Raw genomic sequence first — 27,708 nt, forward strand, 5'->3', positions numbered from 1 at the left:
CAGGAAAACACACAGGGAGTTAACCTTTTTCTCAAGAGGACTGTATTTGAAATGCAGATCTTAAGCCACACAGGTAGGCTGGGCACCCTCCTGGGAAGGCTCCCACTCTGAATCCAGACAGCAATGTCTGTACTGGGGAGCAAGTGATGAAAGGTGCTTCTTAGGAAGAGGTGGGTACCCTTGGGACATCAAGCATGAGGGGCTTCAGTACATGACAGGCATCGGGGGCACTAAAGGGGTGAATACGAAACATGCTGCAGCAAATTGGACGTGCCCAAATACCCAGGCCCAAGAATGAGTGAGTCTGGGGGAGGATATGTGGGCAAAAACACTCAGTCTGAACAAATAGGATCAGAGTTCCTGGGTATATATTATGAAGCTGAGGAAAACCCAACACAAGAAAGTTGACCCTTCTTTTTTTCCCCCCCCATTTAAACATGTGGTGAGAAAGCAAAAATGAGCTGCACTGAGTAAATAGCAATCTGCCCAGCCATTCTTGAGGCTGGGGCAACAGACATAGATAAGGCCACCTGCAAAGTGATCAGGAAACAGTGTTTCTCCCAAGCATATGCGGTAGTCGCAAAGTGTCCTTAACAACCCCCTTCTTGGAGTGCTCCTACTTTCTCACTCCCTGACATAATCAGGGAGAGACAAACTACCAGAAACTTGGTTTTTAAAAAAATTATATCAGGAAGAATGAAACATTCCACTCTTGCCTGAAGGCACTAAGACACTTGACCCAGAGAAGCAGTCTTCATTTCCAGCCCAAGTGCAGCGCCTCACGTAAAGGGTTTCTGGACACACTACTACACCACTACATATCTATCTTCACTTGGTAGCTGCCAAAGAAACGGGACCTGAGTCCACCTCACAGTCACGACCTGATGCTGACCCCTTGCCATGCAGCCCTGCTCTGCCTTGAGTCTATCAAAATATCATTTCATTTACATTTCACTAAATTCCGCCCCTTCTCAAAATCTGTAATAACTTTTTTTTTTTTTTTTAATTTTGCTTTTGCTTGATGTAACATCCACAGGTCCCCTAGTGTGCAGTCTCCCTGGTCAAAATGAGCCAATAAACCCGGTGGTCTTGAGGCAGAATAGGGTCTAGAGGCAGGGAACCTAAGGCCGATTCACTCTGACTTCCTAGAACTAAATCAAAAGGAAAATCCAAACTTTCCACACCTAAGTAACAAAAGGACCAGGGGCTACTCCCTTTGCAAATCCCCCTCTTTTTCTGCATGGCAGATGGAAAATTGAAAGTATCTCTGATTAGTTGCTTTGTGCAACCAATCAGATGTTTGCATAGGAGTGTAACTTTGTAACTTCTCTTCAGCCTCTGATTGGCTGCTTTCCACAACCAATCAGACTGACTGTGGGCCACCATTTCATTTACATAGGGTGTGTATCATGTAACCAATGGGAAACCTCTAGAGGGTATTTAAACCCCAGAAAATTCCGTAACGGGGCTCTTGAGCCCCTATGCTGGTGCTTGCTCTGACCCTGTGGAGTGTACTTTCATTTTCAATAATCTCTGCTTTTGTTGCTTTACTCTTTCCTTGCTTTGTTTGTGCGTTTTGTCCAATTCTTTGTTCAAGACGCCAAGAACCTGGACACCCTCCACTGGTAACAGTCTTAGGCTGATTGGGAGAGCAATGGCTGGTAAGAAGAGAGGGTCTGGCAAACCCCAAGGAACACTGGCAAGCCAAGGAACACCAGCAACCACTGCTAACCACTCAGACCCCAGAACATGCTCAAGTGTCTTACAGGAACAAATGTGTCTCTTTTTTTCCCCCTAGCAGAGAGTTCTGTAAGCTGATGTTCTGAATGTGCTTTTGAAAGATGTTCCTTACCATTGTATTTCAAGTTTCATTATATGTGGTTTCCATATACACCTTTAAAAGCTAAATCTACCTGCTTCTGTAGAGATGCATTATGTGCTGTTTTCATACAGCGAATGGGACTGTTTTCCAAGCAGAAAATTTCGTAAGCAAGTGTTTCAAACATATTTTTGAGAGATGTTTCTAGCATTGCATCTCATCGTGCGTGAGAGGTTTACATATAGATGTTTTAGAGCTAAATCTAAGCATACTTTTTAAGAGATACATTATGTACTGTTTTCTTACAGTGAATGGAACTGTTTTCCATGCAGAGGGCTCTTAAAGCAGGTGTTTGGAACACACTTTCAAAAGATGTTTCTTATCATTGTGTTTAAGGTCTCATTGTGAGGGGCTTACATATACATGTATATGTACACTTGGCGAAGGGGACCAGTGGCTAATAGCTTTTTTATTTTTATATATATTTTTGACATAAGGTCTCACTCTGTCACTCAGACTGAGTGCAGTGGCACGATCGTGGCTCACCACAGCCTTGACCTCCTGGGCTCAAGTGATCCTCCTGCCTCAGCCTCCCAAGGAGCTGGGACCACAGGCATGTGCCACCATGCGCAACTAATTTTTTCTATTTTTTGTAGAGACAGGGTCTCACTGTGTTGCCCAGGCTGGCCTCAAGCTGCTGGGCTCAAGAGATCCTCCTGCCTTGGCCCCCACGAAGTGCTAGGATTACAGGCATGAGCCACCATGAATGGTGCTAATAGCTTTTAAAAGACTGTGCAATCTAGAGCCTGATAAATCATAAATCATTTATACTTCTCCATTTGCTCAACCACCAGTTTTTATGTGCCCACTGAATCCATGGCACTTTTCTAGGCTGCATGGTGGGGATATCAAGTAGAAGACACAGCCTCAACCTAGAGGGACCAATGATCTAATGATAGCAACAAGGTTCCATTTGTTGCCATCACAGATGACAGCTCTAAGAAGCAAGTCAATGAACAAAGGGATTGCAAAGGTGGTATGGTATGAGTGTCCAGTTAGGAAGTGAGATGAGGTTCAGCAGGGAAAACAGCCTTTGTCCTGCAGTCATAACTTATGCAGAAGCCTGATCTGCCCTGGTACAAATGCTGTCAAGGATTTTTACCCCCAACCCACCTGTTCAACTGGTCTTCTGAATCTGTAAGACTAAACTATTTGTTCAGAAAAATATTCAATAGCCCTTTCTTTGGGCTATTTTTCTATCCCACAGAGGCCACAAATCTGCATCAATTATAATAAGAAAGAGGGAAACTCCAGATGTGGTGAGCTGGAGGAACCTCAGGGCACTTCATTATGAATATTTAGACAGTTTTCCTCTTGTTATGAAAATTATGCCAATCTGTTCCCCAGCATGAGTTTCTGATGAATTTCAATATCATAAAAGCTATTTTTTTTTGAGAGGGTGGGGAAGATAATGTTAATTGTTTAAATAAATCCTGATCAGCTGAGTTTCACTTTCACTCAGAAAATACCAACTCATATGAACATTTTTTAAATCATCCCAACTCTTAACCCTGATGTGAGCTAGTATTTTAGCATGCTAAGGAGACAGACGTCTGTGTAGGAAGGAACTGCCCTCTTCTGCACTGCTGGGCAATTTTTGTCATAAGTTTGTCTTCTGGTCAGAAGGAAGAGGGAAGGAGGTTGCTCAGATCCCAAGCTCAGGGTCATTTCTAATATGTAGTTGCTCAGTTACTCTGTGGCCTGTTACCTAAACATAGGTGTCATATCAAAATCCTGAAGCAGGGAAACGGTCCAGATGAAAGAGGCTTTTTAGGGGGCTTCTTAGGGGCCTGGGGTGGCACTAAATGGAAATCATGGAAGAACAATTACCCCAGAATGTGCTCTTGACAACCAGAGACAGTGTGTGTGGGGTGAAACTGCAGAATTTTTTTTTTTTTTTTTTTTGAGACAGGGTCTCACTCTGCCGCCCTGCTGGAGTGCAGTGGTGTGACCTTGGCTCAATCACTGCAGCTTCAAACCCCCAGGCTTGAGTAATCCTCCCATCTCAGCCTTCCGAGAAGCTGGAACTACAGGTACACACCACTGTGCCCAGCTAGGGGTTTTGCTATGTTGCCCAGGCTGGTCTCAAACTCCTGGGCTCAAGTGATCCACTTGCCTCACTCAGCCTCCTAAAGCGCTGGGACTACAGTTGTGAACCACTGCGCCCAGCCCAACTGCAGAAATTCTTATCCTGGTGTCTATGAAAAATGTCTGTCAATAAACATCCCTCAAGCCTTTGCTGACAGTAATAATTCCCTTTCCTGACCTGTTACCATTTACAGGCATATTAACATCTATACCCAAAGACATCTTTCTCATATTCCTACTGAATTGTTCACATCTTCCTTTTTTTCCATCAGTTGCTTAATTTTCTGAATGCAGAAACCTTCCCCTCTGGGTTGTAAAGCTTTTAGAACTGAATGAGAGGATGAAGATGCTGGGATAAACCCTGGGGTTTATCTCTAGTATAACCCTCTGACTTCATAGACAATGCAGATGATGAAGAGGAAGTCCAAAGGAATAAAATTGTTTGCCCAAGTTCACGTGGCTAGCTAATAACAGAGCTGGTCCTAGAATATGGGCTTTCTGTAAACCCACTCTTATGAGTAACCCATTCCCCACCATGCTGCTCCTAGAGGGCCAGGTATGTGGATGTAGTTAATAGACGCTTTCAGGACTGAACAAGGCTTGGGCTGGAGCCAGGTTTCTTCCACATGCTTAGGAAAACTGAACATTTGGAACTGTGTTCATTTTCAAGCCTGGGAAGCCCCTCTCGGACCCCAGAATTACTCTAAAACTACACTGTCCATAGAGAGTAGGCAGATAGTTACCAGAGGCTGGGAAGGGTAGTTGGGGGCTGGGGGGTAGGGGGAATGGTTAATGGGTATTAAAAATAGTAAGAATGAATAAGACCTACTATTTGATAGCACAAGAAAGTGACTATGGTCAATAATAACTTAATTGTACATTTTAAAATAAAGAGTGTAATTGGTTTGTAACTCAATGGATAAATGCTTGAGGGATGGATACCCCATTCTCCATGATGTACTTATTTCACATTGCATGCCTGTATCAAAACATGTATCCCATAAATATATGCACTTACTATGTACCCACAAAATTGTTTAAAAAAGAAAATATTACAAAAATAAAACTACACTTTCCAATATGGTTGCCACTAGGCACACATGACTATTGAGTACTCGAAATGTAGCTACTCCAAACTGAGGTATACTATGCCTATGAAATACATATGGGATTGTGAAGACTTCACATGAAGAGAGCAATGAAAGTATCTCATTTAATAATTTTATGTAGATAACATGTAGACATAATATTTGGATATATTGAGTTAAATAAAAATACATTAAAATTAAGTCCAATTGTTTTTCCCTTTTTTTTTTTTTTAACATGGCTACTAGAAAATTTAGAATTACATATGTGGCTCACACATGATATTTCTATTGGCTAGCACTGTTCTAAAACACAGTTAACCCCTCCCATTCATTAGCCCAATCCTTCCAAAAAGACTTGAGCCTCCTGCCTGCAGACATGCAGTGGTATCTAGAGATATTCAAGCAGAGATGTGTTGAAGATGCCAGTGGGAAGTCAAGGGTAAGTAATATTGGTCAAGTGGTTAGGCCTCTCTGACCTGAAGGCTCGTGAATCCCTAAATTTGCCACTCTCTAAAACCTTTCAGCCACCTTAATGGTGCAAAATGCTTTCGGTATATATGGATAAACCCGAGCTCTGCACACGAATGAGATACATATAGCAGGAGAGAACCACATTCTGTAATAAGGGAAAAGAAAAAAAAAAAAACACAAGAGTTCTGAATCTAACTTGTGCCCACCCTAATGGTGGGGAATTGAATGAAATACAATTGTGTACATTTTTCTGATACATTTGCAAAAGCTATCAAGGTTATATAGGGATTTCTAAAAAACATTTCTGTTATTGTGAAATCCTTAAATGCTTTTAAATGTGAAATAGATAACTAAGGAAACTCACTCTTTGTCCTGCTGTCCATTTCTGTTTTTGACGAGTCTGGAGTTGCTGTAGTTGCAGGTAACTTCTTCCCAATAGTCTGAGGGGAAAAACAGATGATTTTACTTATCAAGATGATTGTCTCCATTAAGCAAAGGAATAAGATCCAGATCATAATGACAAAATGCTCGAAATTGGTTTAAAAAGCCACATTCTTTGGTTTATGCCCCGCTCTGTGTACTGGCTGCCACCCTTTAATAGGTTTCATCCCCAATGACAAACAAGGGAGAAAAATAGGTAAAAAGGGTTTTATCCTTGTAGGCACTTAGTAGCTTTTATTCTCTTCCTTCCTTGATACTCTTATAAAGGTTGACTATTTTTAGCAAAGGAAACAGGCATAGTTCCCCTCATTTTATGAGAAGCTGACTCAGTCTATGGAGGTACAATAGCTGGCCCAACGGAGATGCTGAAAAGTCACAGCAGGCTGGAAAAGTGGAAGTAAGAGAGAAGAAATCAAAAGGAAGGGATACAGGAATGGAGGCCCAGGAGGGCAGGATGGGCGGGCAGGTGGGTGGGCAGGCAGAAGTCAGGATGTCCAGGACAGTGTAACCTATTGTATCCCTGACTAGCCATCGAGAATTCCACCTGCCTCCCAGAGAAAGGGGAGATACTCTCATGTCCTCTAGACAGATCTACCTGCCTGCCACAAAGGCAAAAATGAGTCCAGCAAGCAGCTCTTTTCCCTTTGGTCTTTTAAGCCTCCAAGGGCTTGGAAAAAATCCAGTGCCTCAGACCCTATGCTTCCACTGACTAGTTTAAAAAAAGAAAGATTATGAGTTTGTTTTGAGTTCATTTCCTTTCCTTCATTTGCAGCTAATTCTATTAACATTATTTATGAACCGTCCATAGAGAAGACTGGATCTTATCTCCGCCTAAAGATGTTCCTGAAAACGCAGGCAACTCAGCAGCTCAAAAACAGAAAGAAATATACAGACCCAGTGGTTCCCAAGGCGAGGTCTGTTCCCGCTCTTCCCCTTTGCTACCACACGTGTGTGATCATGATAAATGCCTGAGGGAAAATATCTATTGATACCAGGGCAACAGCTGCCACGACCACGTAGCTGGGAAAATCAACCTCCCCCGCAACAATGAAGGGTTTCGCCAGTAAGAATTCCAGCCACTGGGAAAACCAAACATCTCTGGCTCTTGAACACATGAAGAGGAATGAGCTGCATAATTCAAAAACTGGCATGGTAGAATTTTTCTTCAAATAAAACTGATTCACCACAGTTTTTAATTTGAAAAGTTCTTCATGCTTCAAAAGTTGAACCTAACATTAAATATGAATAAATCACAGAAAGAGGATAAGATAAATCAAATCCTCAGCCCTTCATGAATTTTTAAAAACATTTGTGACAGAAAGCCTTTACATTCTACACGGTGACATTTTTATTTAGTGCCGCAGGGCCTTCTATATTGGATAAAAAATGAAAACCTACATAATATGCCACCTCTAAACTGCTGCTAAGTACTCAAACTAATAACATTTTATGATTCCAGGGGAACATTAGGGATGAAAAAAGCTTGATGTTATTCTGGCATCAGGTCAAATTTGATGAAAAACTGTTCTTAGAATTATTTTGAAAAATCAGGTATGATAGTAAAAATAGCAGCTCTCAAAGTGTTCATTTCATTCACATTCCTGTTCACACTTCCAGCAGCATCCCTGCCAATATATTTGTTTTTCCCTTTCTGGGGCTGGAATAAAGCATCACCATTGTTAACACATACAAAAACAACCAGTGCTTCTGGTATCACTGAACAAATAATTCAGGAAAGGCAATAGTAAACACTGTCCCTACTCCTGACTTTGTTTGTTTCCCTGAAAAAAAAAAAAAAAAAAGCACACATGTAACGGGGTTTGGGCATTAAACCAGATGTCTTCCTTTAGAGAGACCTTCAACAGGTTGCACATTTTTACAACTTCCCCTTCTTTAGTAACAAAAGAAAGTATTGCCCATTATCTTTGATATCCTGGTTTACCAAAACGTCCAAGCTACCAGACATCAAGCAAAGGCCACCAGTTCAATGCACTTATTTGGTACAGAAGGACACAAAAAAGCAAAGCTCACTGTGGTTTGTTTCCTTCCTATTTCAGAAAACACAGCACACTGGCCTCTGCATGGATCCCAGCAACAGGTGTGATGGTGAAGCTGGTATTATCCTCATCTTCTGGGAAGTGCTGGCCCTTAAATCTTCCCTTCTCCTTCATGGGCCATAATTAAAAGTCTAGAATATGGCAAAGTTTCTCCCCATCTCAGCCTGTTCCTGCCAGTGCTCTGGAGATGGGAATTGGCCTAGTGTCTCTCTTGTTTCTAGGACCCAGACCTAGAAAAGTGTGGTCCCTGCACCAGCAGCACCTGAGAACTTGTTAGTAAAGCAAATTCCCAGGCCCCACCCCAGACTTTCTCAATCAGAAACTCTGGGGATGGTTCCCAGCAGTCTCTAGGAACACACCCTCCATGGGATTCTGATGCACACTCACATTTGAGAACCACTGACTGATGTGGGAGGGAGTCCATTAGTATTAATCAAATGCCTTTTCTTGGATTAAAAACTCAGAGGCCTATTGTCATACCTTGATAAATTATAAAACATCTTTTTAACTCTTCTCCCTCTCTTCTCTCTCTCCTTTCCCACCAAACGCATCTACCTTCTCTATTCCCACTGGCCTAAGAACTTGTCATTGCTACTAAATGACTTAGTTCAGAGAGGAACTTGAGTACAGTAGATCAGACGATGTGACAATATTGCTGAGGGAAACATGGGGGAGGATAGTTGGCCACTGAAGTGGTGGGTACGTGGAAGAAAGGAGGACAGAAGGAAAGAGAAAGAGGGAAGGAAAGAAGCAAAAGGAGGGAAGGAAGGAGAAGGAGAGAAGGAAGGAAAAGGAAGGGGAGAAGAAAAGAGAAGGAGGGAAGTAAGGAAGGAGGGTGGGAGGGAGGAGGGAAGGAGGGAAGGAAGGAAGAAAGATGAAGGAAGGAAGGAGGGAGGGAAGGAAGGAGGGAGGGAAGGAAGGAGGGAGGGAGGGAAGGAGGGAGGGAAGGAAGGAGGGAGGGAAGGAAGGAGGGAGGGAAGGAAGGAGGGAGGGAAGGAGGGAGAAAAGGAGGGAGGGAAGGAGGGAGGGAAGGAGGGAGGGAAGGGGGGATAGAAGGGGGGAGGGAGGGAGAGAAGGGAGGAGAGGGAGGGGGAGGGAAGGAAGGAAGGAAGGAAGGAAGGAAGGAAGGAAGGAAGGAAGGAAGGAAGGAAGGAAGGAAGGGAGGGAGGGAGGAAGGAAGGGGGGGAGGGAGGGAGGGAGGGAGGGAGGGAGGGAGGAAGGAAGGAAGCAAGCTAGCTAGCTATGAACCAAAACTGGAAGGCTGTATCTAGCATCTCTGGGCTCAGACTGCCCAGAAGGCTAAGCAGGCAGACTCCCATGACTGTATGAGCCTTCATAGAGGCCCAAACCCTGTTTCTCCTTCTCAGTGTTACCCTTTACTGGCATTTTAGGTGAGGTGTTTCTTCATTGTAGAAGACTGGCTCACACATTAAAGGACCTTTAGCAACCCTTGCCACTACCCACTCAAAGTCTATAGTGCCCCCCAGTCATTGCATGTACCCTGAACACTACACACCTTTCCAAACATCCCTAGTTGAGAACCTCTAGCCCCTGCCCTTCCTTATATACAAGAGCATACAAAAAAGGTGGTGAATTATTGCTTTCCTATCAGCCTTCCAGCTCCCTCTACCTCTGAAAACATCTTTGGTCAATGGGGCTTAAAATGAATAGAATCCTAAATTTCAAAGGGCATGCCTCATGAACGCAATGTCTAGCTCCAGTACACAGATATCTCAAGGATAACTGAATGCCAGCTACACTGCAGGGCTAAGTGGACAGAACAATCAGGAATCGCATCCATACATCTCTCCTCCACCTAGAAGGCAACAAAGAGGAATGTTAGGCTTGCAGTGGCTGGGGAAGAGGATACAGGATCTCCTCTTTGGCTTCCTCCACAGTATTCTTGCTCCCCTGAGTGCCTTAAGGAAGGTGGCTTATCCACAACAAGCACCAGCCATGCACTTAGGGGCTGTGTTGACATGCTCAGGACACAGCCCATTCACCTCCCAAGGGATCTGGAAACAGACCCATTTTGCCATATGACTTTATAGAACAGACTCTCAGGTTCTTCTCCCTAACTTGGCCCATTATTTCCTCTTCCTTCTGTGAGGCAGCTGAAGACTTCCCAGTACACACACCCACATTAGTCAGATCTGCTTTGTCTGGGAAAGGATGTGCATATGGTTGGATGGATAGAGCTGTATCTGTATCGCTATGGATCTACTTCTACACATGGTAATTACCAGACTGCTGTCAACTTTTGTCTTTCTTGCCATATACCTATCTCCATTTAAAACTTGACTTTTAAAAATCAATAATTCAGAAAGTTCATTCCTTTGAACATTTAATAATGTAACTATCTCTCCCATTCGCTCGCTTGCCAAAAACACTAAATAAACGTTTCAGGATTTTTGTGTACAGTGGGAGTATCATATGTACTCCTAGCTCTACAAGATCCAGTGGTGCAGCATCAAGACAGATAACCACCATATGATTTCAGTTAGTGGAGCAACTAATTTTTTGTCTTTTCTCTGCCAAAATGAAGAAACTAATGCTTACAGGAAAGGCAATCGCTGGATTGGAGTCCAGGGGAATCTAGTTCCCAAATGACTAATGTATTTGTTTCTTTGTGACTGCAGAACGTGAGACCAAGATCCTGCTCAAATCAAGAGTATAAAATTCCTTCTCCTACTTTATTCCAATTCACATGCAAACTCCAAGCTTCCAATTATAGCACAATGCTAAGGAGAAGAAAATCTCTGAAAATCTCCTCTCCAAGAATACCACATACAACTCTCGCATCACAAAGGCAGCCAGGTTCAATGGGTAGTGGGAGGAGAGAGCGAGCTCCCTGCATTATAGCAGCTGATGAACCTCCCCTGTCCAGAGGTCTGACTTTCTGGCAGCTATTATAAGAAGAAGATGGTGGTCTGAGAAGCTACCCGTAGACAGTACTCAAATATTCACCTTATTAGTCCTTTCTCATGCTGCTAGTAAAGTTATACCTGAGACTGGGTAATTAATAAAGGAAAGAGGTTTAATTGACTCACAGTTCAGCATGGCTGGGGAGGCCTCAGCAAACTTACAATCATGGCAGAAAGGGAAGCAAATATGTCCTTCACATGGTCACAGGAAGGACAAGAATGAGTGGAGTGGGGAAAAGCCCCTAATAAAACCATCAGATCTCGTGAGAACTCACTCACTATCATGAGAACATCATGGGGTGACCGCCCCCATAATCTAATCACCTCCCACGAGGTCCCTCCCCCAACACATGGGGATTATAATTCAGATTACAATTCAAGATGAGATTTGGGTGGGGACACAGAGCCAGACCATATCACTCACACAAAGCCAAAGACAAGAGATGACTTTTCAAACAGCTGGTAAGACACAAGATAAACATGACTCTTTGATGGCATTCCTATTACAACACTGGTATCTGAGAGTATTCCTTCCCTTTCTGTTCAGTACAGATTTATTCAGTGCCCATTTAGTGTGAGGCAGGAAAGTGGGGAAAAAGGCAGGAGGATGGTGAACATCAAAGCAAACACTGAAACTGCAGTTGTGGGGCTGGTTCTCCAGCACGGTGTGCTGAGGGGTACCCAACCATTCCACACAGTTATCCTGAATCCTGCTCATATATGGGATACAGAGAGCTACAGGACACGTGACAGAGGGAGGGTCAAAACAGTTATCTATATATGACCATATCTGTAACTTTTCAGTTTTTGCTTACCATAATTCAGAAAAATCCCTAAACTGCTATTAAAACTCACTGTAAACTTTTTATATTTATTTTTACATGCCCCCTTCATGAACACCTATGACAGATGGCATTATGAAAAGTCTTCTTGGCTCTCAGCGAGGAGTGGTAGGCGCAGAGCAGAAGCCCTGTGAGCCAGCTCAAGTCAGAGCCAGAAAAGAGCTAGCACAAAGGAGTGTCCTTACAATGGGGCGCCTTGTGTGTTTCCCCGGAAGCCTTTTCTGCTCCCTGAGAAATTTACATTAGAAACTGTCATCTCATCCACATTTGGTGGGCCCAGCTTAAACTATTTGATATCAATAGAAGATACGCCAGAGTGAAACACAACTCAAAATTCTAAAAATAAAGCGTATGGTCCAGTAAAAGAAAAAAAACTACACTTGTAGTTCCATTCCAGGGTCAGGGTTTACCTTTGTAACACCTCACATACTGTTATGCCAATTCCAACTTCTCCAAAGGGGTGTGCTTCCCAGTCTATTTTTAAACTTGGTTATAAGGAAAACTAAAATTTTAAAAGTAATTTTCTGATTATGAAATTGGGCTTCAGACTTAGAGCTATTCATATGATGTTTATTTCCTTGGTTGCCTCAAAAAGTTAGAGAATTCAAATATATTAAACCTCTTTGCCCAATCACAGTTAAAGACCTTGTCAGATTCATAACTGCTGTAGAAGCAGGCGTCAAGTATATCACACTTGCTGGGGGCAGTGGCTCACACCTGTAATCCCAACACTTTGGGAAGCTGAGGTGAGAGAATCACTTGAGCCAGGGAGTTTGAGACCAGGGTGGGCAACATAGCAAGAACTCGTCTCTACGGTCAATCAGTCAATCAATCAATCTATCAAGCATATCACAGGTAGCAGTTTAACTACCTTTCTTGCCCTTTTTCTTCAGAAATAGTGCCCATCTTGAGAGTAGGACCTAAATGCTCATTATTCTCTTATCCTTACAAAGTGAGAGGTCGATGAAGTGTTTGTTGAGTGCAGCAGGGAGTACTGGGATACCATTCACTCACCCTTTGCCCTAGCATTAGCACCTATCACAACAGGTAGAAAGAGAGGAGATGTCCTCCTTGACAAACCAGAGAGCCTCTATGCCTCTTAGATTAGAGCCCTCCTGTTTCAATCACTGCCATGTACCAGCTTTTTCCGACCTGGTTACTGGTGACAGCACATTTGTCTGGGATGTCTTCCTGGGCCTCGGTTGCCCTTGCCTTGCTTCCCCTTGTCCACCCCACCTCAACTCCCAACACACATCACCTGTCCTCCTATTAATTATTGGTTGCTATAAAGAAGAATCTAATCTCAGCTATGTTTCCGGTGAACACCTCTCTGCCTGACTTCCACATACTCCTCAAACTAGCCTGTTGTCTCACATTCTCTCAGGTTCTATATCTATTATGATCAAAAGACTCTCACTTTGATGGGTGATTATTGCCCAGGTATGCGTACACACACACACACATCCCATTCTCTTGTTCTGAAATCATTTTCCGAAGTGCACCCTCCCTCCCCGACACAATCTCCAAAACACCTACCCCCATAATCTGATAAATTTGGCAAAGACAGAATACTCCATCTAATCAATTCATCATAGCATATTAAAGGCTATGAAAAGTCCTTCAGTTACTGTTTAACTTTATCCTTAACTTTATCTCAGTATATTCCAAACTTATCTGACTATAGAATTCCTACTTATTGTGGCACCCATGAACACATCACAAGAATGAGTAGTCTATGGAATAGGTGAGTGAACATCATCACCTCCTCTTCCTAAATTCTCTTGCCTATCCTGTCTCCTAGGCTCATGACTTGAAATTCACCTCTTATTGTGCCTTCTCACATCTAACCCATCACCAAGGCTGTGCTTTCAGATTTATCTCCTTATTCTTTGATGCCAGTCTAGAGCCTTGTTACCATCATGGGGACTATTTCAATAATTTTCTTTCTTTTTGTTTGTTTGTTTTTATTTTTGAGACAGGGTCTTGCTCTGTCATTCAGGCTGGAGTGCAGCGGCACAATCACTGCTCACTGTAGTAGCCTTGGACTCTTGGGCTCAAGCGATCCTCCCACCTCAGCCTCCCAAGTAGCTGGGACCACAGGTGTGTACCACCATGCCTGGCTACTTTTACTTTTCAGTAGAGACAAAGTCACTATGTTGCCCAGGCTGGTCTCAAATTCCTGAGCTCCAGCGATCCTCCTGCCTTGGCCTCCCAAAGTGCCGGGATACAGGCATGAGCCACCGCACCAGCCTTTTCAATAATTTTCTAGACAAAGATCCTATCCCCAGATTCCATCTGCTTCATTTGATCTCCCATAAGACTCAATTTTTAATCATCTTCTCCCATCACCCCTTACACACCCCTACACCAATGCACTCAGAATATATACTGCTTCTTGGCCAGGCACAGTGGCTCACGCCTATAATCCCAGCACTTTGGGAGGCTGAGGCAGGCAGATCACAAGGTCAGGAGGTCGAGACCGGCCTGACCAACATGGTGAAACCCCATCTCTACTAAAAATACAAAAAATAGCTGGGCATGGTGGTGTGTGCCTGTAATCTGAGCTACTTGGGAGGCTGAGGCAGGAGAATCACTTCAACCTGGGAGGCGGAGGTTGCAGTGAGCCGAGATCGTGCCACTGCACTCCAGCCTGGGCAACAGAGTGAGACTACATCTAAAATAAATATATATATATATGTGTGTGTGTGTGTGTGTGTGTAGTGCTTCTTAATAGCTGTTCATATACATTCCCAAAGTTCAGAAGAAACTCCAGGGTTTACTTCTAATTGCTGCTGCAACTTGCCATGTCTCCTAACAGCTATCTTTCTCTTCAGCTCTCAAGACTAATGGGAAACTTTCTCTGAATACAAAACACCTGGTCCTATCTTAGATTCTTCAATATTTGTTTGTCTTTCAGGATTTACTCTTTCAATCTGTCCAATAAAAACTTTAGTATCTATCATTCTACTGAACATATACAGATGAAGTCTGTTTTATATTTGTATATTAGACATACACACACACAGAGGAACCTCTGTGTATGTGTGTATACCAGTAGAATTTGAGCCAAATTCTATCATTTATCATGTAGTTTAACTTCTGCCAAAGTCTGATCATTTGCTTCATTTGCTTGGTTTTTGAACACCTCTAGAGGCCATGTTCTAAAAAACTGGAAAGAACCATATGACAGTAACAGGAGGGGTGAGACTGTCTCTTCGTTGAAGCAAAACGACTTTCTGAAGATTTAGTAGGGGCTTCTCATGATGGGGAAATGCAGTGTCGAAGATGGGATCAAAACCTACTTATGTGCTAAATGAAGTGGAGAAGGTACAGCCAGACAATATTAAAATCATGGAAGGCGGTCCTCTAAACGTCTGACAGTATATGAAAATACTGTTTATATTTTACCCTCACTGTTCCCGAGAGAGGAGCCTGCATGCTATTTTGTTGTAGGATCATCTTATTCACAGAGGATGAACGAGCCAGAGTAAATTTCCATTTCATATACCACATTGGCAAAACATAATTCACCATCATGCTTTAAAATGTTTAAAATGCTATTTTCTGTTGTTATGACAGATAAAAGGAAATCATAAACACTCTTCCTACTAGAGGATTAGTTTTTTATCTTTTGATTAACAATGCCTTCCTTTTAGATATATTTTGAAAGTTTAAGATGGTGGGTAAGGGAGAGAGAAAGATGATATGGCTGGAATAAGTATCATGGGGCCAGTTGGGGTTTTATTTGTCCAGTGCTTTATCATGAAACATGCTGTACACATGTGGACTAAATCTTAATTTTCCCAAAAAGTAGCTGTATGAATTCAACTAGCATACAAAGATCTTTTCAGATCCAAAATATTTTACGTATTCAATCATGACATAATCCAGGCCTTTACCTGGAGATGGCACCTCCTCCCCCAGTATATTTGAATCCCATCTCACCTTTAAGAGTCAACTAAGGTCCAATTGGCTAAAAGTAGCAGCTTTCAGGAATGTGTGGGACACACAGACTGACATGTATCCCACGCTTGCTCATGACATTTCTATGTGTAAGAGATACCTGAGGTCAAAGCCACATTTTCTTCAGTTTTTCTTTATACCTCTAAAATGAAGGTTGGATTCAATTACCTTCATTCATTCATTCCTCATTCATTCATTCATTCGTTCATTCATTCAGCATTCTTTTCTAGAACTGCCATGAGCCTCAATCTAAGCCGGATGCTGTATCTACAAAGGAGAGATGGGCAGAGTCCTAGATCTTTAAAGGGTTCAAAATTTAGCAGCAGAAGCACTATTCATGATAGCAAAGTAATGGAATCAACCTAAGTGCTTATCAACAGTGGATTGGATAAAGAAAATGAGGTGCATATAGATCATGGAATACTATACAGCCATAAAAAAGAATGAAATCATGTCCTTTGCAGCAACATGGATGCAGCTGGAGGCCATGATCCTAAGCAAATTAACATAGAAACAGAAAACCAAATACTACATGTTCTTATTTATTAGAGGGAGCTAAACAGTGGGTGCAGATGGACATAAAAATGGAAACAATAGACACTTGGGACTCCAAAAGTGGGGAGGAAGAGAGGGGGGCAAGTATTGAAAAACTATCTATTGGGTACTATGTTCACTATTTGGGCGATGGGTTCAATAGAAGCCCAAACTCCAGCATTATGCAATATACCCATGTAACAAACCTGCACATGTACCCCCAACCCTAAAATTAAAAAGACAATATAGCAGTGGAGACAGAGTCATTAATAGAGCATCACAATACAAAGGGATAAGCACTATGATAAAGGCACCTATAGAACAAGAAAACAAAGAGCTATAAACAAACGTTCATGGGAAAATATGCCTCACAGCAATGATGCAGCTTGCATTAAATTCTAAAGGATGGGTAAAATTTTGCCAAGTAGAGACTGGTGGAAAGGGTATTCTAGATGAAGAAAAGCAGGAGGCAAGGCAGGTATGTGTGCAGGGAATGGGGACTTCCCAGCACAGGATCAGGGGTGGCAGGGGTTCGCAGTGGGAGTTGAAGGGAGGTGACTGGAGAGCTGCTTGGGCTCAAAAGGCCAGCAAAGTAAGTTAGGGCCAATGTTACAGTTTTTGCTTTGTCTTAAAGGCAACCAGTAGTCATGAAAAATAAGTAGAGGCATGGCACAATCAAATTTGTGAATTTAAGACAATTGATCTGGTGGTATTGGGAGGAATGAAGAAGAAAAGCAAGGACATGCAAAAGCCAAGAAGACAATGGGGAGGTTGACACAATAATCCACCTAAGGCAGTGAAAATAAAGATGAAATTAAGGTTTGAGAGATACTTAGACTGCCTATCTAAAGGCAGTTCATAGTTTACAGTCACTACAGGGATAAATCAGTGATTGTGAATTGGTTTCACTATGATGGAAAAATTTCTAATTCTATTATGCCCTTAAGTCCACATAGATGCATGCCACATAGTTACTGGGTGTCAGTCAAGTGCAAACAACAATACTAAGTTCAGACTCCAATTTAGAGAGTCAGAGAGACAGATATGGTGGCTCAGGGAGGCATCGCGGAGAATTTACCCTAATGGGAAGCATTACAGTACAGGTGTCTCTCAGTGCTCTGATGCTAGCGTCGAAAAGTTTAGTGGAAAAATAATGGGCCTGTAATCATTTTGAACAGTCAGCTTCCTGTTAAAACACCAATCAATCTACCATTTGAAAATTAAAACATTGTAAAAACATAGACACGTGAGAAACTCCTGACACATATGAAAAAACATCTTTATAATCTGACAAATTTAAACAGTTTAGTCAAATGTCTCCAAAAATGTCTTGAGCTGAAGACAATAATGGGAAATTTCTTTCCCCAGCAGAACTTTCCAGAGCTTTTCTGTCTTTCAGAGTAGAAAAGGGAAATAAAATAGTTTCAATCAGAAAAGAGGTAAATGCTTGCAATAGTGTTTTGTTGTTTTGTTTTCAACCAAAAAACTGCTACTTAAAAGGCTTATTATGCCTGTAATCCTAGCACTTTGGGAGGCCGAGGCAGTAGGATTGCTTAAGCTAAGGGGTTGGAGGTCAGCCTGGGCAACACAGTAAGACCTTGTCTCTACTAAAAAATTCCAAAAAATTTAGCTGGATGTGGTGGCGCACACCTGTAGTCCCAGCTACTTGGAAGGCTGAGGCAGGAAGATTGCTTGAGTCAGTAAGTTGAGGTTGCAGTGAGCCCCGATTGTGCCACTGCACTCCAGCCTGGGTGACAGAGCAAGATCTTGCTTTGGAAAAAAAAAAAAAAAAAAGACTTAGGGAATACATTGGAATATTATTCAGCCTTAAAAAGGAAGGAAATTGTCCAGGCGTGGTGGCTCACGCCTGTAATCCCAGCACTTCGGGAGGCCGAGGCAGGTGGATCATGAGATCGAGACCATCCTGGCCAACATGGTGAAACCCCGTCTCTACTAAAAATACAAAAATTAGCTGGGCGTGCTAGCATGCGCCTGTAATCTCGTCTACTGGGAGGCTGAGGCAGGAGAATCACATGAAACCAGGAGGCGGAGGTTGCAGTGAGTTGAGATCGCGCCACTGCACTCCAGCCTGGCGACAGAGCCAGAGTCCATCTAAAATAATAATAATAATAATAATAATAATAATAACAATAATAATAATGATGGAAATTCTGACACTTGCTGCAACATGGATGAATCTAAAAGACATTAAAGTAAAAATAAGCCACTTACAAAAAAGACAAATACTGCATGATTTCACTTATATAAGGTACCTAGAGTAGTCAAAATTAGAGGCAGAAAGTAGACTGGTGGTTGCCAGGGTCTAGGGATGGGGGCGGGTAGCTCAATGGGTATAGAGTTTCAATTTTGCAAGATAAAAAAAGTTCTGGAGATGGATGGTGGTGATTGTTGCACAGCAGTGTGAATGTCCTTAATGCCACTGAACTGCACACTTAAAAACGGCTAAGTTGCTTATGTTATGTATATTTTACCACCTATTCTTCTTTTCCTGTAAGCCTCTCTCTGGCTACAAATGTCTATTAGAAAAGGGAAAAAACAAAAAACAAACAAACAAACAAACAAAAAAGCAAAACTTGCTCATGAGGCTGTGATATCCTGATACTTAATATTCAACCACAAAATAATCAGGGGTGTAGTCAGTATCTAATGAGGTGAGTCAGAGAACAAACCCATCTTTTTCCAGAAGCTTTCCATCTCAGGGATGCCTGCTGTGTTCATTCACCTCTGTCTTACTTGAAACACTCTTTCTACGGCTCTGAAAGATAACCTACTGCTTCCATAAAGACTACCTCTAAATCTCGCTAACACTAAATAGCTCTGACTTTAATATCTTAGGACTCATTCTTTACTTTCATAATCTGCTCCACAGATTCCCAAAGAATAACATTTATTCCTTTTTTTCCCCATTATCTGGGCTCCTCTATTTTACAGAAAAAAGGCAGAGAATATTACGTCAAGTTACTTAAGAAGGCTCAATGATATCTTTTTCTTTCTTCTTTTTTTTTTTTTTTTTGAGATAGAGTCTTGCACTGTCACCCAGGCTGGAGTGCAGTGGCGCGATCTTGGCTCACTGCAACCCCTGCCTCCCGGGTTCAAGTGATTCCCCCGCCTCAGCCTCCTGAGTAGCTGGAATTACAGGCATCTGCCACCACGCCCAGCTAATTTTTGTATTTTTAGGAGAGATGGGGTTTCACCATGTTGGCCAGGCTGGTCTCGAACTCCTGACCTTGTGATCCATCCACCTCGGCCTCCTAAAGTGCTGGGATTACAGGCGTGAGCCACCATGCCCCGCCAATGATATCATTTTTATATTTTGTTTTTATTAGAAAGAATGAGTTCAAGCCACATACTTATTCAAAACAGGAGCTTCCTAAATACAGCCAGAGGTAAGGTACATTTTTTTTTTTTTTTTTTTTTTTTTTTGGTAAGAGACAGGGTCTTGCTCTGTCACCCAGGCTGGAGTGCAGTGGTTCCATCATAGCTCACCGCAGCCTCAACCTCCTGGGCTCAAGCGAGCCTCTCAAGTAGCTGAGACTACAGATACACACCATCATGCCCAGCTTTTTTTTTTTTTTTTTGAGACGGAGTTTCACTCTCATTGCCCAGGCTAGAGTGCAATGGCACGATCTCAGTTCACTGCAACCTCCACCTCCTGGGTTCAGATGATTCTCCTGTCACAGCCTCCTGAGTAGCTGGGAATACAGGTGCCTGCCACCATGCCTGGCTAATTTTTGTATTTTTAGTAGAGACGGGGTTTCACCATGTTGGTCAGGCTAGTCTTGAACTCCTGACCTCAGGTGATCCGCCCGCCTCGGTCTCCCAAAGTGCTGGGATTACAGGCGTGAGCCACTGCACCCGGCCGCATGCCCAGCTGATTTTTAATTTTTTTTTTCTAGAGACGGGGTCTCACTATGTTGCCCAGGCTGGTCTCCAACTCCTGGGCTTAAGAGATCCTCCCACCTCGGCCTCCCAAAGTGCTGGGATTACAGGCATGAGCTGCTGCACCCAGCCAAGGTCCACATTTGATACATCTTCTAGATGTATAGCAAAACATTTAGAAAGATGATTCTAAGGTGCTTCAAGAATGGAGATCCCAAAAGAGATCAAATTAAGCTCAGGACACTCCAGTTACTACTTAGTAAGACATTTTCAACAATGAGGGGTAAATCCATATTGTATGCCTTCCATGAAAATATCCTAGATGTCAACTATTGGAATTCTCTCTCACCTCCCCCATGTTCCTACTGAACTCACTTTGAATCTCTAAACCAGCATTCACTGTCCTCTGTCTTGTATTTATGGCTACTTTTCTATGTGTCTGTTGAATCAACTGGACTATAAACGCTGGAGGAGGAGGACTGGGTTCTGGTAATCTTTGTATCTGCCCATGTGCCTTGCACAGGATATGCTAAATATTCTTAATTTACTTCAGTCAAGAGGAAACTCAACATCCATCACAAAATATTTAGATTTATAGAGAGAGGCCTGAATGCAATGAATTAACTAGGCACTAGGGATCTAACAATGGAATGAATAAACCCGTGCCACTTTCAGCACCTAGTGGTAAGATTGAATTAGTATTAAGAAGACTTACAGTTATGTAATCTTGTGGAAGCTACTTAACCTCTCTATGCCTCAGTTTTCACTTACGAAATGGGCATAACAATATACATCTCATAGGTTTTCTAGGTAGGTAAAGTGCTTAGCTATTATTACTGTTATTGAATTTTACTGAATTAAAAACTCTATCATCATAATGCTTCTTTATGAATTCTAGTTACAGAGAATGACGGTTTCAATTACAACTTTTTGAAACAGCAGGTTAACTGCTCCATTCCTCTGCTTGGGGACTTATGAGCAAGAAGCAACTTTTATAAGAGAATTACACATCATAGACATGCTGGGAGGAAAGTGGTAACTGAAACATGGAAAGAGAAGGAAAGCAACAGCCATCACCATAGAAGTCATTGCCCAGGAGGAAAAAGCTAATGGAACAAAGAACTTTCAGGTCAAGAAGGCATCAGGTAAGACGGTGCCTACAGTGAGTGGCTGGAAGACCATCCCACGAGTCCCTCAAGTGCGGGTCCATGCCAACTGCTTCTGGCTGCATCCAAACTTATCTACTGTTAATGATGGAAAAACAACAAGGCATGTATCTGGGGAAAATGGGCTGTTGTCAGAGAACAGAAAGCCTTTTATTGAAACTTTTGATACTCAGGAGCAAACACACCACCATAGAAAATTACCCCAAGCCATCTTTTGCAAAGCTTGGCATCCATTCAATAAGGGATGAAGAAATCCTAAATTGCCAGGCCAGATACTCCTCCCGACGCAGTTAAGAAACGGGCCAGATGAGACCATCAACTCAGGTAGTACAGATTTCTAAAGCCACTAGTGGAAATAGCTGCCAGATACTTAGACATGAAAAGCTGAATTCATAGTCCTTTACCTGGAATTGGCCAGGCCTCCTGCCAAAGGCTTCTCTTAAAGGCTTCTTTCAAGATAAGTAAGGAAGGGAGAACTGGAATCCTGTTCAGATCCTATAGGGAGTACATTAATTCAACAAGTCTTTGCAGAATGCCTACTTCTATGCAGTCCACAAGCCCAAACTGCTTTCCCACGGTATTTTTATGTTTATGTTGTAAAGAAAATGTTGCGTTCTCAGCTATAACATGGTAGATTTAAACATAATGTTGATGGGAATTCACGCAACCACCAAATTCCAGTTCTCCCAGATCTGGTCCTCTATGTATCTAGAGCCTTAAAACCGAGCATTACACACAGCCTTTCAAAGGGATGTTTACAAAAAGTTTGTAATGACATGGGAAATTTTATATAATGCTAAGTGGAAAAGATACAAAGTTATGTGTGTGGAAAAAATTATGTGTGTGATATGATCTCAACCAGTTAAAAATGTATGGTAAAAGGACTGAAAGTAAATATTTTAAAAAGTTAACAGTGATTGCCCCAGCGTGATTAAATTATCAGTGCTTTTTAGCTCTTTACTTTTTTTTTTTTTTTTTTTTTTTACTTTTAGTGTTTCTACAAAATAGTTACTACTTTTATAATCAGAAAAAATAAAGTTTTTTTTTTTTTTCTGTTTGTTTGTTTTTGAGATGGAGTTTCACTCTGTTGCCCAGGCTGGAGTGCAGTGGTGCGATCTCGGCTTACTGCAACCTCCGCCTCCCGAGTTCAAACGATTCTCATGCCTCAGCCTCCTGAGTAGCTGGGATTACAGGCATGTGCCACCATGCCCAGCTAATTTTTGTATTTTTAGTAGAGACAGGGTTTCACCATGTTGACCAGTCTGGTCTTGAACTCCTGACCTCAGGTGATCGACCTGCCTTGGCCTCCCAAAGTGCTGGGATTACAGACGTGAGCAACTGCGCCCGGCCAGAAAAAGTAAAGTTCTAAGAAAATAGCATACACTGAGGTAGTGAAAAATGATGTTCTACCCCTCCACATTATTGATGTCTTTCCATAAGGTCTGATTTGGTTTGCAACATCTCCCAACTAGAAATCACATGCAGCTTTCATTCGTGTGTCATTATATTTTCTTTTCCAAGTTATTAGTAAGGACGTTAAGAACATCAGATGTAAAATGAGTCATGACAGTAATTCAAAAGACACCACCCATATAGAATATTCCCTGCCATTTATCATCACCCTTTACTTATAGTTTTTTACAGTTAATATCTTTGTGACTAAGTAGACGATGTAAAGTAATTTCCAATTCATGTTGATCCAAATAAAGTATTGAGACATTGTATCAAATGTTTTCAAACTCAAAAACATATTTCCTGGTCTTCTAATTAAACCCATGAATTCCTTATTCATACATCTGTAAGGGACTGAAAAAAAGAGTTAACTTCACTTTGTAACGTTTTTCATATATGCTCAAGGATAATGCTTATAGATTCCTCATTTCCCAGTATTTGAAGAAGTATTGATTTAAAGGTTGTCATCTATTTGCATAGGATCCATAGCTTAATTGTTCAGTTTTCTAGCAGTTCTCTAGTTCTTCATAAGTAAAAATTCTTTTGAAACACAAATCAAAGTAATTACAGTTTCTCAAGTGGGAGAAAAAACAAGTGTGATGAAAACCAGGCTCCCCAAATTTTGAGGTTCCATTTTTTTTGTTACTCTTAGAACTATTTACTTTAAGTATATCATAATTTTAAAATTATACAGATTTCACAGATACTTTCATTTCTCAGCTATTTGACAAGCATCTCCACTTAACATGAACATACTTTGATTTTGCTGACTTCAAAAACCATGACTGACTTTTTTTTAAAAATGGGATTCAAGTTTGGGGTGGGGACAGATTCAGTAAATGCAGTTAAGATGAAACTTTTTGTAGAGTAAATTCCGGTCTGGTGAAGCAAAAGGTCAATATAGTCTGTACTTGGCAGTCATTCATATTCATTCATTCTTTCATTCATTTTAACTTCAGTTTAATAGCAAGTCTTGGGAGGAACAGGAGTCTTAGGGTTGTAAGTTCTCTTTTAAGATGCCTGAGTTTTAGGCAAATTAAATCCTCATTATCTGAATAAATGGTAAGTCTTTCATCATTCATTTTGCATGTTCTCATCTTCCTGTACTAAAATATTTCTCCATTATTTTCTGCTTTCTCTGTAATACACACAAAGGCACCAAGCCACAAAAAATGCAAAAGAAAATCCTCATTTGAAAAACAAAACAAAACATGAAATCACCTATTTTAATCATGCGCTTCTTAAATGGTGCTTTTTGTGGTTATGTTATTTTTTAAGAGGGATATTTTGGTTTTTTTTTAAGAAGAGTAGGGAAGACAATGTGCACAGTAAAATATCCCAATTGATACATTTTTCTGGTCTTGAGAAATTCCTTGTCCTTTTCTATTACAATGGAGAATGTTCATTTCAATGTTCTCCACTTATAAGTTCCGGAGAGCAGCAATTCTTCTTTGTGCCTTCCACAAAGACCTGCTATAGGCTCTGCACAGAGAAAACACAATACAGATTCATGGAACATAGTGACAAAGGAAGACAAAGATCAGGAACGGTACTGTTGGAATTGACAACACATTCCCTACTCCTGAGATATTACATTTTATCTAGTTCAAACATAAAGGTTTCAGTTGGTTATCTACCCAAATTTATAGGGACTTTCAGTAAAAGATTTCCAAATACTCACCCCCATAGGACAATGAATAGTTTATCGACCCTTATTACTGGCTACTTCTCCATTATTTCCAACCTGATCACCATGCTTCAAGTTAAATGGGGCTCCCTGCTGGGCACAGTGGCTCATGCCTGTAGTCCTAGCATTTTGGGAAGCCAAGGCAAGAGGATCACTTGACGCCAGGAGTTCAAGACCAGCCTGAAAAATGTGGTAAAAACTCACCTCTGCAAAAAATTTAAAAATTAGCTGGGCATGGTGGTGCACACCTGTAGTCCTAGCTACACAGGAGGCTGAGGCAGGAGGATTGCTTAAGCCTGGGAGGTCGAGGAGGCTGCAATGAGCCATGATCATGTCACTGCACTCTAACTTGGGTAACAGAGCAAGACCCTCTCTCAATCAATCAATCAATGGGGCTCCTCTCTCTCAGTCACCAGAGAGACCAGAGAACAGTCAACTGTCAAATCCTACATAATATATTTCCTCATGGACTCCGTTTACTCGTCTCTCTCTACTGCAATGACCACCGTTTCTCTACCACTCCTGATTTCTAATTTCTTAACCATCGTCACTGCCTTATGTCATCACCCCCTAGGATACTACCCCTACTTCTTTCTAGCCACTCAATTTCATGCCAAGATGATCAACTCCCAATCTTCAACTGATACAGAAAAGTCAGGGTTGGGCTACGCACAAACACACTGCTGCTCTACGGCCCCACAGAACAAATTTTATTACTTGGAAACTTAGTGATCACTCCCTGACCCAGCTGTATCTCTTTCAGCGTCTCATTAATTTTCTCAAGACTCCTTTTCATCTCTTATCCAGACCACTTTTCTCCTCTCCTGCCAAATGACCTATGACTAAAGATCATAGAAACCTAGAGTTGCTTGAAATCTTGGGCACTGCATACAAAAATCATACCAAAATGTCAGAGATCCTATAACCCTTCACTGGAAAGTACAGCAAGGTTGTCCATGAATTACATTCTGCTCACCTCTATTGCAAATTGATATTGTCCTATTGCAAATTGGAATTGCTCAGGCAGATTATTTCCATGTGTGGGCATAGAGTTACCAGCTTCATAATGTTTTAGCCTCTTCTGAATTGAAAAAAACAACAGTATTGTACGTCTACTTTCTCTGCTTCTAACAATGCCTGAATGTAAAGGGAGTAACAGGGTTTGAGGCAAAATAAATACATGATTAGACACTTAAAATATACAAGGCATCTTGTTCTTCCAATGTAGTAACTAGACAATGCTAAGCACTACATCAAGAGGACAGTTTTGGACCACTCTAGGATCTAAAAATATTGACACTTTTTACATAATTACTCCTCTTGTTATCGACTTTGTGAATAGTCTAGAAAAGGTACCCAAGAAGTTCCAGAAAAGCTGCTTCTAATAGAGAGAGAAAATGAGAACCCAACTAAGAATTCAAAATAAAAAGAACAGATTGAGCAGATGTTACCAAAACAAATGGAGCAAAATATATTAAAGTCACTGGTGGGTGAAAAATCTTAGCAAGTAAAAGAAGAAAAAGAAAATGAGGCAGTAAATCCATCTTTATCATTTCTACTTTCCTCATTTTAAATGACAAAACAGAAATACAACTTCTGAGTGATACAGACCTCAACTTTCTGCCTTCACTTTACCAAACCATGCCTATTTGATTCCTAAGAGTTCAAGGATAACTTTAATTGAGGTGACACTTCTGAGTCACAGGGCATTCGTAAAATGGCTTGAGGATGGCCTTTTGATAAAGAAGTGTCTTTTAGAGGCAATTCCAGCACACTTTTATTTTGTGAATTGCTCATTTTATAGGTCGGGTTTAGAGAGAGAAAAAAATATCTATTAGAGGTGTAATATCTATTAGAGGTTTATTATGATGTTTCAATTTGTTTCTAGAGCATTTATGGCTATACATTTATTTGGGATCTAGCCTCCAACATTAAGAGCCTGAGCTGGGAATAAGGCTGTCATCCTGTAGCTTTTAAATGGCCTCCAATGCCACAGAGAAGTACAAAACAGGCTGCTGACGGACTGATCTCTGTGATCTAAATTCTTTAAATGTAAGAAAAGACACACCACCATGCAGTCAAAGTAAGCTGGATAGCTTCTTTTAAAGTTGCCAGTTTTTATATAGCATTAAACTCATTCCATCCCACTGAAACCCAGTTGGCTAGAATATCATTTTACAACTAGTGAGAATATCAGAGAGAAAAAGACAGCCATGTACAAAGACACGATATTTTTAATGGCCACTCAAATTTTTAAAACCTTGGATTTCAGGAACCAAATGCATCTGCATACTTCAGGATATAAATATTATGAAAACAATTATTAATACAAGTAAAGAACAAAAGAGGGTCACAATTAAATACTTAGACTTTAGTACACTCCACTAAAGGCTACCAATTGAATTATTACATAAACGATTCAGCAAATAATTTGTAAAAAATGGACTTTCATTTTCTACCCCTAAGGAATTCCAGAGTACAAGGTGAAGAGGAAAAAAAAAATCAATCACAAAGCTAGCTTTATCCACCACATAAGATGAATCACATACCATCACTTAGAATTATTAATAACAGTTGCACAAAAGATAAATTCATCTTTTTTCAAGATAACTGTTTTAAATCTACTCTCCAGTAAACCTTTGACTATAGATTCAGGTACGTGGATTGGGCAACATGAAAAGCAGCAGTCTTGGTCACCATTAAACCTCTGAAACCAAGTAACTACCTGGGCACTCCACTCATTTTTTTCTTTGGGGCTGGGTGAACAGTGGGGCTGTGTTCTTCCTTTAAGCAATTTGTAGTCTCTTCAGATTACATGACTGATCAGCTAGTTAATGGTGATTCTAAGACTGTTTCCCAACTCATCATTTCAAGATGAGAATAATAATAATTTCCTTCCCCCTCAGTGACAGGCAACACGAACACCAACTCTAATTGCAGTGAGATACCACTTCACATCCATTAGGATGGCTACAAGAAGAAAAAAAAACCAGAAAATAACAAGTGTTGGTGAGGACATGGAGAAATTGGAACTCTCATGCATTGCTGGTGGGAATGTAAAACAATGCAGCCACTGTAGAAAACAGTACAGCAGTTCCCCAAAAAAATATAAATCAGAGTTCCCATATGATTCAGCAATTCTACTTCTGGAGATATATCTAAAATAATTGAAAGCAAGAACTCAAACAAATATTGGTATGGCAATGAAGATTGTAG

General features: G+C 41.2%; 1 protein-coding gene across 15 annotated transcripts in view; it reads right to left on the minus strand.

Moving 5' to 3' along the window:
- The window catches only part of SH3KBP1 (SH3 domain containing kinase binding protein 1), a 363,386-nt gene that overhangs the window by 112,332 nt on the left and 223,346 nt on the right, over positions 1 to 27,708 (minus strand). For all 15 annotated transcript variants that reach the window (XM_050776630.1, XM_050776634.1, XM_050776625.1 and 12 more), the window contains one exon: positions 5,891 to 5,966. In XM_050776630.1, the coding sequence (XP_050632587.1) occupies positions 5,891 to 5,966 (76 nt within the window). The remainder of the gene's footprint in view (positions 1 to 5,890; positions 5,967 to 27,708) is intronic.

The sequence above is a fragment of the Macaca thibetana genome, chromosome X (assembly GCF_024542745.1).
Source record: "Macaca thibetana thibetana isolate TM-01 chromosome X, ASM2454274v1, whole genome shotgun sequence".
Taxonomy (NCBI): domain Eukaryota; kingdom Metazoa; phylum Chordata; class Mammalia; order Primates; family Cercopithecidae; genus Macaca; species Macaca thibetana.